This window comes from Pochonia chlamydosporia, chromosome 7 (assembly GCF_001653235.2).
Source record: "Pochonia chlamydosporia 170 chromosome 7, whole genome shotgun sequence".
Lineage (NCBI taxonomy): Eukaryota > Fungi > Ascomycota > Sordariomycetes > Hypocreales > Clavicipitaceae > Pochonia > Pochonia chlamydosporia.
This window is the reverse complement of record NC_035796.1, coordinates 1,144,411-1,159,019: the sequence shown is the minus strand read 5'-3', so window position 1 is coordinate 1,159,019 and position 14,609 is coordinate 1,144,411. Positions and strand designations below refer to the sequence as shown.

At 50.3% G+C, this 14,609-nt stretch overlaps 4 protein-coding genes across 4 annotated transcripts; 2 read left to right on the top strand and 2 right to left on the bottom strand.

Annotated features, from left to right (window-relative positions):
• Positions 1–1,111: 1,111 nt before the first annotated feature.
• Positions 1,112–1,264, bottom strand: VFPPC_07228 (hypothetical protein; the record flags this gene model as incomplete). Its single annotated transcript, XM_022428549.1, has 1 exon — positions 1,112–1,264. One exon carries the CDS (start codon positions 1,262–1,264, stop codon positions 1,112–1,114), a length of 153 nt encoding a protein of 50 aa, XP_022284164.1.
• Positions 1,265–6,499: 5,235 nt separating this feature from the next.
• Positions 6,500–8,138, top strand: VFPPC_07227 (hypothetical protein; the record flags this gene model as incomplete). Its single annotated transcript, XM_018286125.1, has 6 exons — positions 6,500–6,527; positions 6,592–6,615; positions 6,680–7,393; positions 7,452–7,801; positions 7,857–8,030; positions 8,094–8,138. The coding sequence occupies 6 exons, from the start codon at positions 6,500–6,502 to the stop codon at positions 8,136–8,138; spliced, it is 1,335 nt and encodes a 444-aa protein (XP_018139794.1).
• Positions 8,139–9,229: 1,091 nt separating this feature from the next.
• VFPPC_07226 (hypothetical protein) lies at positions 9,230–11,188 on the top strand (the record flags this gene model as incomplete). Its single annotated transcript, XM_018286124.1, has 1 exon — positions 9,230–11,188. One exon carries the CDS (start codon positions 9,230–9,232, stop codon positions 11,186–11,188), a length of 1,959 nt encoding a protein of 652 aa, XP_018139795.1.
• Positions 11,189–12,998: 1,810 nt separating this feature from the next.
• On the bottom strand, positions 12,999–14,609 carry VFPPC_07225 (zinc finger domain-containing protein; the record flags this gene model as incomplete). The annotated part of the gene is made up of 1 exon (XM_018286123.1): positions 12,999–14,609. One exon carries the CDS (start codon positions 14,607–14,609, stop codon positions 12,999–13,001), a length of 1,611 nt encoding a protein of 536 aa, XP_018139796.1.

The window sequence follows — 14,609 nt, the reverse complement described above, 5'->3', positions numbered from 1 at the left end:
TTCCCTTTCCCTGAGGATTGCAGAACGAACCACGAGCCTGCATTGCATGGCACCAGACGGCACCAGACCAGACATGACCCCAAACCCATCCATCGTTTGGGGGCATTGCTACCATGACCATGTCCACGGGCTCTCGAAATGGGCATCGGCCCAGAAGCTCGCAGCCATCACAGAGCTGCTCCGACGCCAACTGACCAGATATTGGTACCATGTGGAGTGGCTGCATTGGATGGACCAGTCGAAGACCAGGTCAGTCGTTGGTGGCACAGACATCAACCAGGGTCGACTTTCTTGGAGACATTAGAGTCTCTTTGGACTGGACCGGGTTGCTGATGGTGTGGATGGATGGCGAACAAGCAGCGAAGCAGCGAAACAACAGAGAAGCCTCATCGGGACTGGACCAATCTGCGCCGTCTCCTTGACAAGATGCTGGTCACCCACCATCCGGTGAGAGGATGCCCCATTTGCGCCGCCGTCCGGCACCATTGCCATTGTAAGGAGTACGGAGTACATGCTTGACATTGATCATTGGAAGGTCGGGATGGATTGAGAGAAGGATTGGGCCACTGGCGTAGCTAGTGCGCCCCGTACTATGCCAACTTGGAATAATCCCAGGTCAAGGTACACGACGAAAGCCGTTATGATTTTCTGTTGCTCCCTATCCATATCCATGACGCCGACCAAGCACCAGACACGGATGCTGCATCTGGTTCGAGACCCGAGGAACAGTTGCCTTGCAGAGAATGGCAAACCTGGAGGCCTGATCGGGCTACATCTTGCAATACGTGGTACTGGTACGAACCATGCGGGTTCCGGCTGACATAGACTGGCAAGCTGGTTGGACACACAGCCAAGTTTCAACTCTCTGAACACTTGAGCAGGGATGACCAACACGGGCGAACATGGAACGGTAGTCTTGATTCAGCCATGCTTACAACTGCGTAGTGCTTCTCCCTACCTAGGTACTCCTCCTCGCTCTATGGCTGGAGAGGTCATGATATGAAGCGGTTGCTCGGCTCCCAGTCGAGCAGTTCAGTTCGGCCCAGTGCTGCTGGAATATATATCCAATTTAATTACCGTCTACAGAGGCATACTTTGCGGTTGTCGTTGGTCAAAAGAAAGCCCTACTGATCCAAAAATCGTCATTGGTCCAGGTATGCTTCACAACGAATGGCAATACAGTCGGCTTCAAGTTCCACTTTGTGTTGGTTTGACACGCCTCCCAGGATTCCTGTGGACCGTCAACCATCTCATAACTACGCATTTACTTGATGGTTATGATGAAGCATTACGAATTATCAGCACGGTCACAACATTTAGCAGCCTAGATATCATGGTCATCGTCTGCCTGATATATTTGCCGATTACGCAAGCCTTTGCCAGCCAGCGCCTTCCCGACTCTGGACCACACAATCTTGCAATGGCTTGCAATAACCACCATCGGGTAACATCATTTCATGCGGGACAACCACCCGATGGCATCTAAACCGTCAGATATCAGCAACTTGGCAGCTCCTGAGTAACATTGCCGATGTCATCGGGCCACGGACTGGGGGAGCCACCTTGGCTTCGATCCAGGTGAGGCCCATTCTCCTGGTGAGAACGTGATAAAACACCCGACCACACGCATGAGACAAAGGGTTGGTGGATGAAGAGGAGACAAACATTGGCTTTCACCACTCGCGCTATACTCAAAATCGAAACGCTATTGCTGGTTGCAGCAGGACATATAACTGCAAGACGTTGTCATTGGTGTTACACACTATTGAACGAGACAATTCCTTGGGAAGCAGTCGCGCTTCTTTCAAAACGTTGGGTTCCGATCATAGCAAGAGCCTTCGGATATGAAGTGAGCGCGCACAAGGCAACCTTGCTCTCGTTGTGCGCGTCGGTGTTTCGTGATGCAATCCAGATACTATCGATGCGCACCCACTTACGTCGAACTACTTCCTGGAGCCTGCCGAGTAGTTTTTACAATTAAGTTGACTCTGTCGCAACTCGGCCGACTCGAGGAATTTGGCAGTCTCATGATGTGGGGAATGTTGCACAAAGCGTTCTTTCCTCCGTCTTCCCTCATCCCACCCGCAAGCTAAAGTGCGGCAAGCGGTTCGGTCCATAGCTCCTTCCGTTTCAATCGATCCTTAGCCTAGGCTTGATTATCTCGTCGTCTTCAAGGCGGACGCCCTTCATTGCAACACCTCCATTGGCCTGGCGCAACTACATGTACCTCCACTTCTCTCGAAGAGCCGTCCATCGGCAATCCTCAACGTTTCCTGCCTTGTCCATGGACACGTGGATTCAACTCGGGCCCAAATCTACAGAAATTTGCCGCAGCGGCATCAATGATTGCTTTTCCCATAGCGCGGGCGTTGGCCCTTTTTTTTTTTCCTTCTTCTTTTCACGTCAACTCCCATCTGGCTACTGCACAAACCGCGTGTCCTGTGGATGCCATCTTGGCCACCGATCCAAGCCATTCTCATAAGCCACATGTCCTTCTGCATGGCTTGCTACTAGCTCGGGCCCAAGGCCTTGGCCCTGTCATAGTTTGCCTGCCTTCCGTGGGATATCGACGATACATACATACCTAGGTATGCGAACTCTGCACCTTATTGATCATGCAGCAGATTGCACCACCGACCGGGTTTTGCCAGGTACCAACCCTGACCTGTAGCTGAGGTGCTGGTCCAGGTCCCGGTGCACAATGGACAGGCCAGCAGTGCCGCCCAGATACGGATTCTTGCCGCCAATTGTTCAAACTGTTTGTTGAATAATTTGTTCCTGAACTTCGCCTCTCCGTGCCCATATCCCGGCACTATTGTCATCAACACCTGGCAACATCCGTGGGGCGAGACACTTCCAAGAGACGAGGTGGCCAGCGCCACCTGGCCCTCAGCGCCAACAAAAGATCAGAACAAGCCGGCATAGTAGCTCCGTTTACTGCTACTGCCCAAACACTACCCAAACAAACCATAATTTTTTTTGGAGATGAGCATATTTTAACGGAAGCGGACTTGGAAAGCCAATTTTCCCGAACTGTGTTGATTCGCCCAATCAATATCTACTACCATGCATCAACCTCCAAGTGTCTGGGTCATCACGTCGTCTTTGTCTCAACATTGGCCACACTGTCGGTCGATGGTACCACCACGAACAACGTATTGGTTGTCGGGCTTGGGGCAGAGGCTCAGGGTTGAAGTGAGCCCAGAACGCTGCGCAAAAGTGGCAAGATGATAAACCCAGCCATGATTTGAGCAGAATATGCTAATGGAACACCACTACTGGCTGCTTTCCGGTTTTTCAAAATCAACACACAATCCTTCACCGTTTCGACAGGTTTCAAACATAATGTCCCGTCGACGATCTTCAAGGTATTGCAGCCGTACGAAGATCAAAAATGATACATTAACAAAAGGGGCAACACGGCCTACTCACGAGGGGCGATTTGCAACGTACACGTCGCAGCTTGTCGTCAAGGCCAACAGCTCAAACTCCCAAGAGAAAATATCATGGTCAAGATTGGATTGTTTGCCGACCACACACACCCCTTCCACCTTACTCAATACCAGGGTAGCTTAAGGTCATGCCTCATGTATAAATTTTCTATGAGAAGGTTGTCCAACATGCTCATAATTCTTTCGTGGCTGCTCTGGAAACAAGCTATTGTCTATTGCAGAATCTCGTTTCTGCCCTGAGTAAAGAGCAAAGCACACCAGACATCTGGTCCAGGATTGCAGTGGGCTTGGCGTTTGCCAGGGGTCACTGTCTGGAACGCTGACAGAATAGCCACTCCCAGGTCATCAAGGAGAATAACATCAACATCCATGCCAATAGCTGCAAGCACGGGAATGGTTGTTGGATTCACTGGAACCTAACAACAAAACCTGTTGAACTCATTACAGAACCGGTGGCTGTGGCTTGTCATCAGCAGCAGGTTTTGTGAGAGCTTTGCCGAGCTCCCCGAGCAAGACTTATCATGTCTCTGTGCAAATTGCGCATCTTCCTGAAGTCAAGTTGCCCCATCTAAGTACTCATGCACAGGGTTCATCACTCCCGTTGGTAGCTGCGTGCCACGAAGAGCCGGTTCGGCGATGCCTGCGGAGAAACAGTCTGGCATGATCATGACTTCAAGTTTTACAATACTGAATAGTAGAGCCATTTTGCAGCTCCACTCTACCCGCAAAACACACAGCCAGCCTCGCCAAAGGCCTAGTTGGGAAATGGTCGCAATGTGTCAGTTTAGATACCCCAAGCCTGCAGAGGATACGGCTTGCCCTCTACTACCTCGCCTTTCTGATCAAACAAATCTCCAAGTTTGAAGAACTATCTCTCTTTTTGAAGGCTTGGATGGCATCATGACGCTTGCGACATGATGAATGTGAAATTAGTGCGGTGGGCCTCATGGGTTTACCCTTCTGTTGTTCGTAGTGCGCATAGTGCTCTGTACAACTCGTGTGTTGACCTGGTGGAAGCACAAGACAGTGAGCTCTCACAAGTTATGAGAACAAGACTGAAACTCATTGTGAGTTGCAAGAGCCAGAAGCGTGATGGAGAGGCTACCTCGACGGATCAGCATGGCCACCCAGAGCTCTGCATTCGGAATCGAGACCAAGCCGATGTTGATACAAGGTTTACGGAGTAGAGAGCAGTCAGATACATTCCACATACTTACTGCTCCTGGTGCGTCCAGTATGGTACTGTGTGCCGCAGTACTCGCACAGAAGACTGTTCATTTCTGAGATACTTTGACGGCCTGATCTGGATTCTAAGGCCTCGATGGCGGACGAAATGTATTCATGCTGTATTGTCCTGCAATCCATGCCTAGGTCGAAAAGTGGTGGCGGGCTATAATGCAGTCCCCGTCATCTCGAAGATGGTTACAGAGAGACATTTTCTTGAGTGGCGCGAGACAGCACACAACACGGAGCACGCCATTGATGTTATATTCATATCCACTCCTCCATCAGTGAAAGCACAGTCAATCTGATGCCCGGCCGGGCTTCAACATTTCGCACCAGAATCAGGAAAGAAATGATTCTGCCTATTCTCGGGGCAAGCCACCAGCAGCACGTTCCCATGCCCGCTCTCTAAGCCTATTTCTTTCCCGTCTGGTACAGTACAGTAGCATCGAAGGACAAATAGAGTCTGGCGTACACAAGGCGCCTATCACGACAAGCTCAGTTTCATAATCGTGGCAGCCTTGTCTGGCTAACCGCGGGGATTTGCAAGACCGCGACCATTTGCATCGAGCCAATCTGGATGATCAGCCCGAGAGATGCTTAAGCGCCAGGATCAAAATGAAACATTTTGGTGCAAGTGCTTGAATATGACAGATGGACACCTCAGACCCCAGGCAGACAGAAGACTCAAGTCGAGTACGAACACTGGCAGGGGCACAGGCGCAAGCACAGACGCAGGCACAGGCACAGGCCTCCCACAGAAGCAGAAGAAGAAGAAACAGAAACAGACACACAGACAGACGCAGAAGCACCAGACACCCGGACCCTGAGGGAAGAGAGAACAAGAACCGAGAAGCTCAGGCCATGCTGATGGACGAGCGAGGGATAGCCAGGCCAGGCAGGCGAGGCTCAACCACCTCACCTCACCAAACGACATGATATGATGCTCCACGGCGGCTCCATGGCACACCAGATCCACCACAGCGCTAACCTGAGCTCGGCCCGCCAATGGAGTTGGTCCCGTCCAACCCCTTGATATTGGGGGCGTGCCATTTTGAGCGAATGCTGCGCAAATACTGGCTTGGCAAGCGACGTAAATCCAAGCTTCTGCGGGGAATATCTGTTGGTGGCCAAAGGCGTTTACGGGTTCCTGAACCAGTCAGGATTGGGCCGACGTTGGCTAAAACGGCCGACATTCGTGGTGCAGAGCTCGGAAGCTACATGTAATTGATTACAGTACAGTAAGTACAGTACAGTACTGTGCAGTCCGCAGGTCTGCTCATGTCAAACATAACCATGCACATAACCAGACTTGTTGACTTCTCATATGAATGATGGCTACTCCATGCCCCTCAAGGCTGCCTTAGTCTCAAGCTCGGATCCGCGCAAAAAGACCATGCTCCCAACTAACGTCCCTCAACCCCTTCTCAGGCGTTATTCTGCTCTTTCCGTCATTCGAAATTAGGAGGCTGGTCATCGTTCGTTAACCTCGACAGTTCCGTGCTGTGTCAAACGCCAGGAACATTGAACCCGACCAACATACAGTCCGGCCTGGTCTGGTTTGGGCTTGTGCAAGTGTGCGAGTGCGGGGCAGTCCGCGAACCTCACGGCTCACGGCTCACGACTCACGACTCACGACTCACTCACCTCGACCGACTCGTTTCGATCCGACCAAACGTCCAACAACCATCACACCGTCCACAGAAGTGTTGGAAGCTCTAGGGCCAAAGCCATCACATACGCAGTGGCATTGTAATCGCAAAGTGATCATCGGTTTTGTAACTTTAGGTTGCTGCCTGAAACACGCAGTTTGAATCAGAATCATGTCTGCTCAGCAGCAGTATTATCCTCGTAAGCCGAACCTCTTTCGCACCATGTCAAGCGTCGTCACTGACAAATACTTTGGTGGGAACAGCTCCCCCGGGATCCGGACCTGGAGGTTAGATTGACCCAGTTCTTGATATTGCAATTATGGATCATGGTTGTCTCTAACTGACCGCCAGGGCCACCGCAGTCGCAGTATCAACAGTCGCCGCCGCAGCAGCAGCAGCAGCAGCAACAACAACAACAGACACAATACCTTCCGCCACCAACATCGCCTCCCGCAAGCCGAACACAGTTCTACCCTCCGCCACCTCAGAGTTCGCCTGGTCACGCTGTCAACTACCCTCCGCCTCCCCAGGCCTCCCCAGGACAGCAGTTGAACTACCCCCCTCCTCCTCACCATACCCCGTCACCTCAGCTATCTCAGCAACATAGCACCCAACATTATCCTCCACCACCTCAGCAAACACCATCACCTCAGATTCATCAGCATGCTCCCCCCCAGCAATATCCCCCTCCTCCAACAGCTTCGTCACCTGTCCCGCAACCTCAATACCAACAGCCGGCTGCCTCGTTGGCTGTGAGGCCGGCCTCGACGAGTGAGCCTCCAAAGCAACAAGAGTCGCCCGCATTTGAGCCACCACCGCCTTTCCCTGAGAGCGACGCCCCTTATCCGCCTGAAAAGGGCGGGCAAGTGCAAGAGCCATTAGATACAAGTGATCCTACCAATTTATCGGCTGGGGCACCACCTGCTGGTCACTTTGTTGGCGCAGGTGCCGTAGTTGATGATGTGGGAACTTTCAATGGCGGAAGCTACCGCATCAGCCATCGTGATTGCAACACAATCCTGACCATTCAGCTGGCGATAGGCTGCCCGCTGCAAGCGAAACCTGGTACGAAGCCCGTAGACTCGTTGTGTTACTCACGATTCCCATCTAATCATTTTGGCAGGTGTCATGATTGGCATGTCTCCGACCATCACACTCAGAGGCGAACTAAAATTCAGTATGAAGAAGATGATTACCGGCACCGAAATGTCCACATCCAGGTACATCGGCCCTGGTGAGCTTCTGCTTGCTCCTCCCATGCTGGGAGACATCACCAGCATTCGCCTGAACGGCCAGGAGAGTTGGGTTATTGGTCACGACGCGTTCCTTGCCGCCACCCAGGGAGTCATCAAGGAGCACAAAAGACAAGGCTTGGGGAAAGCCATATTTAGTGGAGAAGGGCTGTTTGTGTACAGATTGAGCGGCACGGGCATCATGTGGCTCACTAGTTTTGGTGCTATTATCCGTAAAGATGTGAGCGTTGCACCGAGTGAGTATTCTCTTTTGACGTATGCTAATCCATTCGCAGCTTGTAGATGGTGAAAAGTACATTGTCGACAATGGTCACCTTGTGGCGTGGAACACCAAATATGTTCTTGAACGCGTTGCCTCTGGTGGTATCATTTCCAACATGGCTTCGGCAGAAGGACTAGTTTGCAAATTTACGGGTCCTGGAACCATCTTCATCCAGACGCGAAATCCGGTATGCTTCTTCTGTTTTGTAGCCCAAGATGCGTTGGTAGTATTTTTCTAACATGTCGTGTAGAAATCTTTCACGGCCTACATGAGTGGGCAAGCCATCCAGGGCTAGATTTTGATGGTTTGTCAAGTTGGCAGTTAATTTGGTTTTTCTCTCAACCGGAGTTTCCATCAGTTTGCCGCTTTCTACTTGCCGGACACGTCAGCGATTTTGCCAGCGAATATGGTTGGCACATGTTTATTTCAGGACATATTTCAAATCTACTAGCGTCATATCTTGCTACGTAAAGCTGCAGCCAGTGTAGATTCAGTCATTTCATTGTGTGGATGGATGGACAGCGCAGTGTGAAGTTTCCCTTACTAGATTTCGAAGTAGACGCGCGATCAATAAGAAAGAAAGACTATGCTGCGCTTTCTTTCTAGCTTGTTTGCTCTTTCTTATTTTCGTGATTGCCTTCTCTATGCCTGCCTGCTCGGCAACCGATCTACCCGTCGCCTGCTGAGGTCCTCCTCACCTCTTTCTCACTTCCTCATCACTCTTCTTTGGCTACTCGGCAGAGAACTCTTTTGTGCATCCAGAGCGTCTCTCCCACTCTCTGTCACTTTTTTTTGGATTGTACCTCTATTGGACTCAATTTTTGCAACACTGTGAAATTTGGTCACAGTAGCGACACTAGTTTCTACCCTTTTTCCACCCGGATGAAAATCGAAGCTCACGCATCGCTTGCCTCGATCCCCCTGTCAGTCAGCTCACTTTTCGTTTGCGGCCGCAGATCAACAGTCATCGTCTGTTGGCAGTCCTGGCATCTCAAAATTAAACGGCTCGGGGCACTGACGTTTTAATCTACTGTTCAATCCGGAATTGGCTGGGCTGGATCTCATACCGGCATACTGGCCAGCAGTCTTACCTCGTTCAGCTGGTCAACCTCGGACAATCACCTCACAACTCACAATACCTCTAATTTCCGAAACCTATGCCGGTTTGATCAACAACTGCCTATTTTTACTGCGTTTGCTGCAGCCACGAAGAAGAGATCGAACCTTTTGACCAAAGACTACCCTGCAGGCTTGTACTTACAAGCCCGCTATATGTGCAACAAAAACTCCTTATTTTTTGGTAGCTGCTGAACCATCTACGACCCTGTCATAGTATGTGCTCCAAGTGATTCCATGAATAGGACTATGCTGATTCTTTCACCAAAGATGGTTGGTCTCACGTCTTGCACCATCAAGAAAACAGGACCTCGCCAAACCTCAAGTGGGCATGTTGTTTCTGGTACCAATAAATCGCAAAAGACAGGCAATGGTGGCATGAAGTCAAGAAAAGACCTTCCCGTTGGCCAAAGTATTGGACTTGAATTCAACGAACCGCTTAATAATCCAAACTGGCGAAGTAGACGCCCCCCTGATGATCTAGGGAGCCCGACAATGACGACGCGGAAGCATGCGGAAGCGCAGAACCATCACGATACTCTTTCTACGCTCGTATCATGTCAAAAAGCCTCATCTTTCCAATCTTATGCACTAAACACCGGCCCTGAAGAGCTGCTTCGACACCCCCAAGTCGAGTTTGGACGCTCGGCCGAGCCTAACCACTACGCTAACAACGACAATTCAAGATGGTGCCAGTACGATAGCTTACCAGTGAATCAAGGATCTAACAGTCATTTCTTTGACGTAGTAGAACACACCAGATTGTATGATCAAGGGGTGGGACGGCGCAGGCTTGACTTGTTTGGCGTGAGAGGCAGCCAAGACTCCCACCATGGAAACCCAAGGTGCATTTTGACCAGGGTATCCTCTGGTGACGAAAGCATTGACGATGGATTTATTCAGATGATATCGCGACAACATACTCTAACGCCAGATGAAAGTCAAGGGTATCAACTGATAGCCGCTCTGAACGCAACCGAGCCCACACCACAAAAGGGCTGCGGGTCGTCCATCCGTAGCCATGATGAATCGCAACAGAAGTCCGGTCTTTCAGAGCAAAGCAATTCCCACACAGATACAAAAAGTGGCAATTTCAGGTCATTTAGAGTTGATTCAAAGGACTCCGGGTTTTCACTATCCTCGGGTAGTCACCAGGACTTCAATATCGATCATGACATTCAAGACCAAAGGACTTCAAATATTTCAGAGGATCAGAAATATGCTTTGGAACAAAAGGATATTGCGTTTCAAAAGCTAATAAAACGGCTAAATGGGTCCGGGCCGCAAGACAAGAAATCGGTTGAACTGAGCCGTGACAGCGGATATGAACATGATTCCATCCGGCAAGACAGTCAAGCTGAGCTTCCACAGGCGGCACTCACGACTGAGAAAAGCCAGCCAACACACGAAACCAGAAGGCGGGTTCATACTGCATCGGACTTTGCAGTTGGGTACTGGCCCAGATCTGGATCCCAACGAGAAGACCATTCCACAGACTCTGGTAATGGCGAGGCGATGGAGAAAAGTAATACGCTAAATCCAAAGGCCAGAGAGTTCCTATCATTTTCGCAAAGTGGTGCGAGGAAGCAAGGAAAGGCGCGGCGTCCAGCGTTGCTTTCGTTTGACATCTCAAATGAAGAGCAGATAGGTGGTGATTCATCGCGCGAGTCGCCTTCTCCTGAAGCTCAGCATAAAGTGCCGGTGGTCCCCGTCAGTCAATTTGGCTCTACCACTGGAACATTGCCGGTATCGACTTTGAATACTCCAAGTATTCCTCTCCTTTTTCAGCCATTCCCAGATTCGACTACCGCTATATTGGGATTGATTCCACTCGTTCAAGACGCCTATAAACCCGTGACGGGGCAGACGGGAACCTGGCCGAGTTGTTTCCCAGGTTCAAGCCTCTCCGATTATGGCAAAGTGCCTGTGGCAGATACTTATGAGCCTCGCTCGGTACAGAACCCTTTATTTCACGGATTTTCTGCCATTTCTTCGTCCACCAAGATGGGTGTGCCGAATCCTAGTGGTGCTTCCACCATGAACCCAGCAACAAACTCTCTGCCGCGCCGAGTCCCGAAGCCGAAACAACCCAATCCAAGGGATCAACAGGAGTACGAGGCTTGGGTTGAATGGAGAAAGGCGACAGAGCCAGGCTACGCCATGGCTTGCAAGCTCAGACAACAGCGACGAGCTCAGCGCAATGGATCAAAAGTAAAACAAGCCCCTTGAACTGAAATTGATTCAGCACAACGTCTGTCACTACATTCAGCATACACTGCCTGGAACTATTCAATTGTTGCTGACAAGACTGGTCGTGGTGATGAGCCAGGCATTCAGTTCAATTGACGTTGGCCTTCGGCAAGTTGAACTGTCCGATTATATCTACCGTGGTTGTCAACTCATGTTTCTTTTTCCGATGAAATATTCCATTATATTAAATGTCTCATTATCCCAAGCTTAAACAGGCCAGCCACTATAGTATCGAAACTTTCAGTCCCGCGGAGGCCTTATAAGAACAGAATTCACTTTGCAACATGTTGGCTACAAATAGGATCAGGCAGAATGAGGAGCAGACATCATCATCGCTTTTTCCGCTTTATTATTATCTCATGAGCCAACCCTGTTGTTATTGAAGCTCATTGTCGACACTATGGAAGCACTTAGGCTTGATACATTGGCATGGATTTTTTATGGGTATATATTTAACGCCGTGTTAATTAATTGAAGGGGGTAATTGCTACAGTCAGTTTGCTCAAGAGAAAGCCAGCCGCACTAGGTACAGTTTCGTTTTTCTTTGTCTTGTTTTAGTCGGTGGATGACGTTAATCTCGGGAGGGTGGCCGCTGTTTTGTCTGGAATATGTCATTTTTAGCTACCGTATGTCGTCGCCAACTTAGACACTCAAGACAACCAACCATGATTCACTCATTGAGGTGTTGCACAGCATTAACCCCTGCGATATACCGTATGACGACAGTATTCTAGAATGTTGGCAGATATGCAGACGCCCTATATTGACCCTACTCTATCCATTTGTACAGATTGAACCTATTCGAGTACGTGGAGGGAGTACAAGCAAACACTTGCCCGATCTTCATGCATGTCTCCCCAATCGCATCGGGTTGTTTACGCTTACTGTTACACATCCCCTGAAACCCTAACGGGCAGCCCTCTCGGCGACTTGCGGATTTCGTACTGAGAGGACGCGTCAAATACAGGTACCGATAAAAAGTGCCCGAAAGTCCGCTCCAGGTCTCAGGAGTACCCTCATCATCGGGGAACTTATTGACTAAAGACAAAGCGAGACCTCCATATGTGCATACACCGTCTTTCCATGTCTCGGTCCAACAGTCCTCATTCTGCTCGAGATGCGACGCCACGTGTAGGGAAGGCGTCGTATTGTTTTTCGGTACGGAGTACATTGGGGGCTGGATTCGGGCGTAGGCGACGTTGATGGGATATGTGCTGGGGTTTACGGGATGAGCTGCGTTGGGTTGGGTTGGGTTTGGGGGCAGTCAGGGGGTATGGTTATGGTTATGGTCCCGGGGCTTTGGGACGATCTGCAGGAGGCTGCTGATGGGGAAAGAGGTGCAGATTTTGACTTGGGAGCACGGCGAGGTTTGAGATGACGCGTTTTTGTGTTGTGGGTGAGACTGGTATTGTAAATGCTATGTTCGCTGAAGATGTGTTGATGACCTGGTCGTTGATCATATTGTGTTTGTAGAGACGTTTTGCTCTGGTTTGACTTTTTATATTCTATCCGTCCGAAACTCCTGCTTATGAAGACTGCTTATGGAAGATGAGGTACATTGCTGTAATGGAAGGATGATTCCCTTGTTGCTAAGTAAGACAGATGGAGAAGATGACGCTTAAAGTTGAGACGTTTGGTTTGACATTTGTTTCGTACATATAAACATTAGAATCATTAGGAACAAAAGAAAAAGAAAACTCTAGTTGAACAAAACCCAGGTCGGGCAATCCTCCAAGGCCACTCCAACGCTCATTAAGCCTTCTCGCCTCCATCATTCCATCCGCTTTCGCTACCGTTGCCGGTAACGCTGAGATTTTGAAACCGCAGACCTTCCTGGCCGGGCGTCAGTTTGTGGTTTCGGATTCTTCTTCTTGTTTGTCCGAGCCCTCTCTCCGTCAGACTGCCGACCAAGAACCCATTCGCCGTCTGGTTTGCGAGCCAGAGCCCCAACATCCTGAAAGTAACGTAGTTGCTCCTCTGTGAATTGGAAATCGCGTATCTCTTCCTTGCCTCTCATTACAGCCTCCTGATGTTTGGCGACGTGTTCCAAACATTTTCCCCAGGAGTCTTCCTCGGCGAACGTGGTTTGGCAGCCCATCATGAAGCAATGGTCTGCCCTTGGGTGTGCAGGTTGATCTGCACGAACGGCTTGCAACTGCAACTCTTCAAGTTTCTTTTGGAACACCGTGGAACACTGCCTCTTCCTCAGTGCTTCGGCCTCCTCTTTGGTGCAGTGCATCCGGATGTAATGCTGCTTGAAGAGATCTTTGCGGTTGAACACCTTGGACTCGCACGATGGACACACAAATGCTTCTTCTAGCAAGTGCTGTGTTCTGATGTGTCGTTTCCATTCGTTCTTCCCTTTGCACCTGGATCTACATCCGGCAAATTGGAACAAACAAGGAATCCGCTCACATTGCAGGTCATGCATCTTCTCCTCTGCTGCATCTGCAATGATAAATTTGCAAGACTTGCACTGCATAGGCTTTCTATCGGGGTCATGGGGTTGTCCAAGGGCCGTAGCGACAACGGTACCTGTTACCAAATGTCCGTCTGTGCCGCTGTTGATGGTGTACATGTTGGCATGAGACTCGCGGAACCGAGCTGCAGGGCCATCGAAACTATGATTGTCAAATGAGGGAGCTTCGTTCGGTACGGGGCTTTCCGCGAAATTGGTCGTGTTTCCAAATAGCAAGTTTGGAGTAGGGTGCTCTGGGAAGTTGGAGAGATGGTAATGCAATGGGACGCCCTGGGACTGCTGTGGCGGCATGGTTGCCATGCTGTTGATGGACTGGTCTCCCGTGGAGTGATAGTTTATCTGCCCCGGCTGTTGTGTACTTGATGGATGCGATAACCAACTCGTTGTCGTAGTTTCGGAGGTTGAAGAGTCGAAGCCAGGAAGCAATGCCTCGCTACTATCTCCGGCCCTTCTCGAAGGTGCCGGAGTTGCAGTGCAGTTGGGAGTGTTTCCTTCGATGTCTCTTGTTGGTGTCATCAGCCAAGCCCTGTTCGAGTCTTGGGAGTGCTCATACATGCCATCACTTGCCATGGATGGACTATGCACACTCGAGTACCCCGGGGAAAGATACGCACGCAATGGTGACTGGTTGCGGGTTGTACAGTCTGTCGTGACGTCGGCACTTGCCCCACGGTCGACATTAACCGCTCTGGTGAAGCCACTGGCAAACTGAGATTGGAATCTATCGAGGGCCACCGGCGCTGCTAGAAGTAGATGTGGTGTCCTATGGTGATCCGAGTTGAAATTGAAATCCTGTACCGGTTGCTGGGGATTTTCGTACGAAGAAGATACGACCGGCTCGGGCTCCTGATGAGTAGTCCTGGCAGCCCGCGTCGAGAAAGAGCCTGAATGGTTATTAGGAGTGGCAGAAGAGGAGGCCAT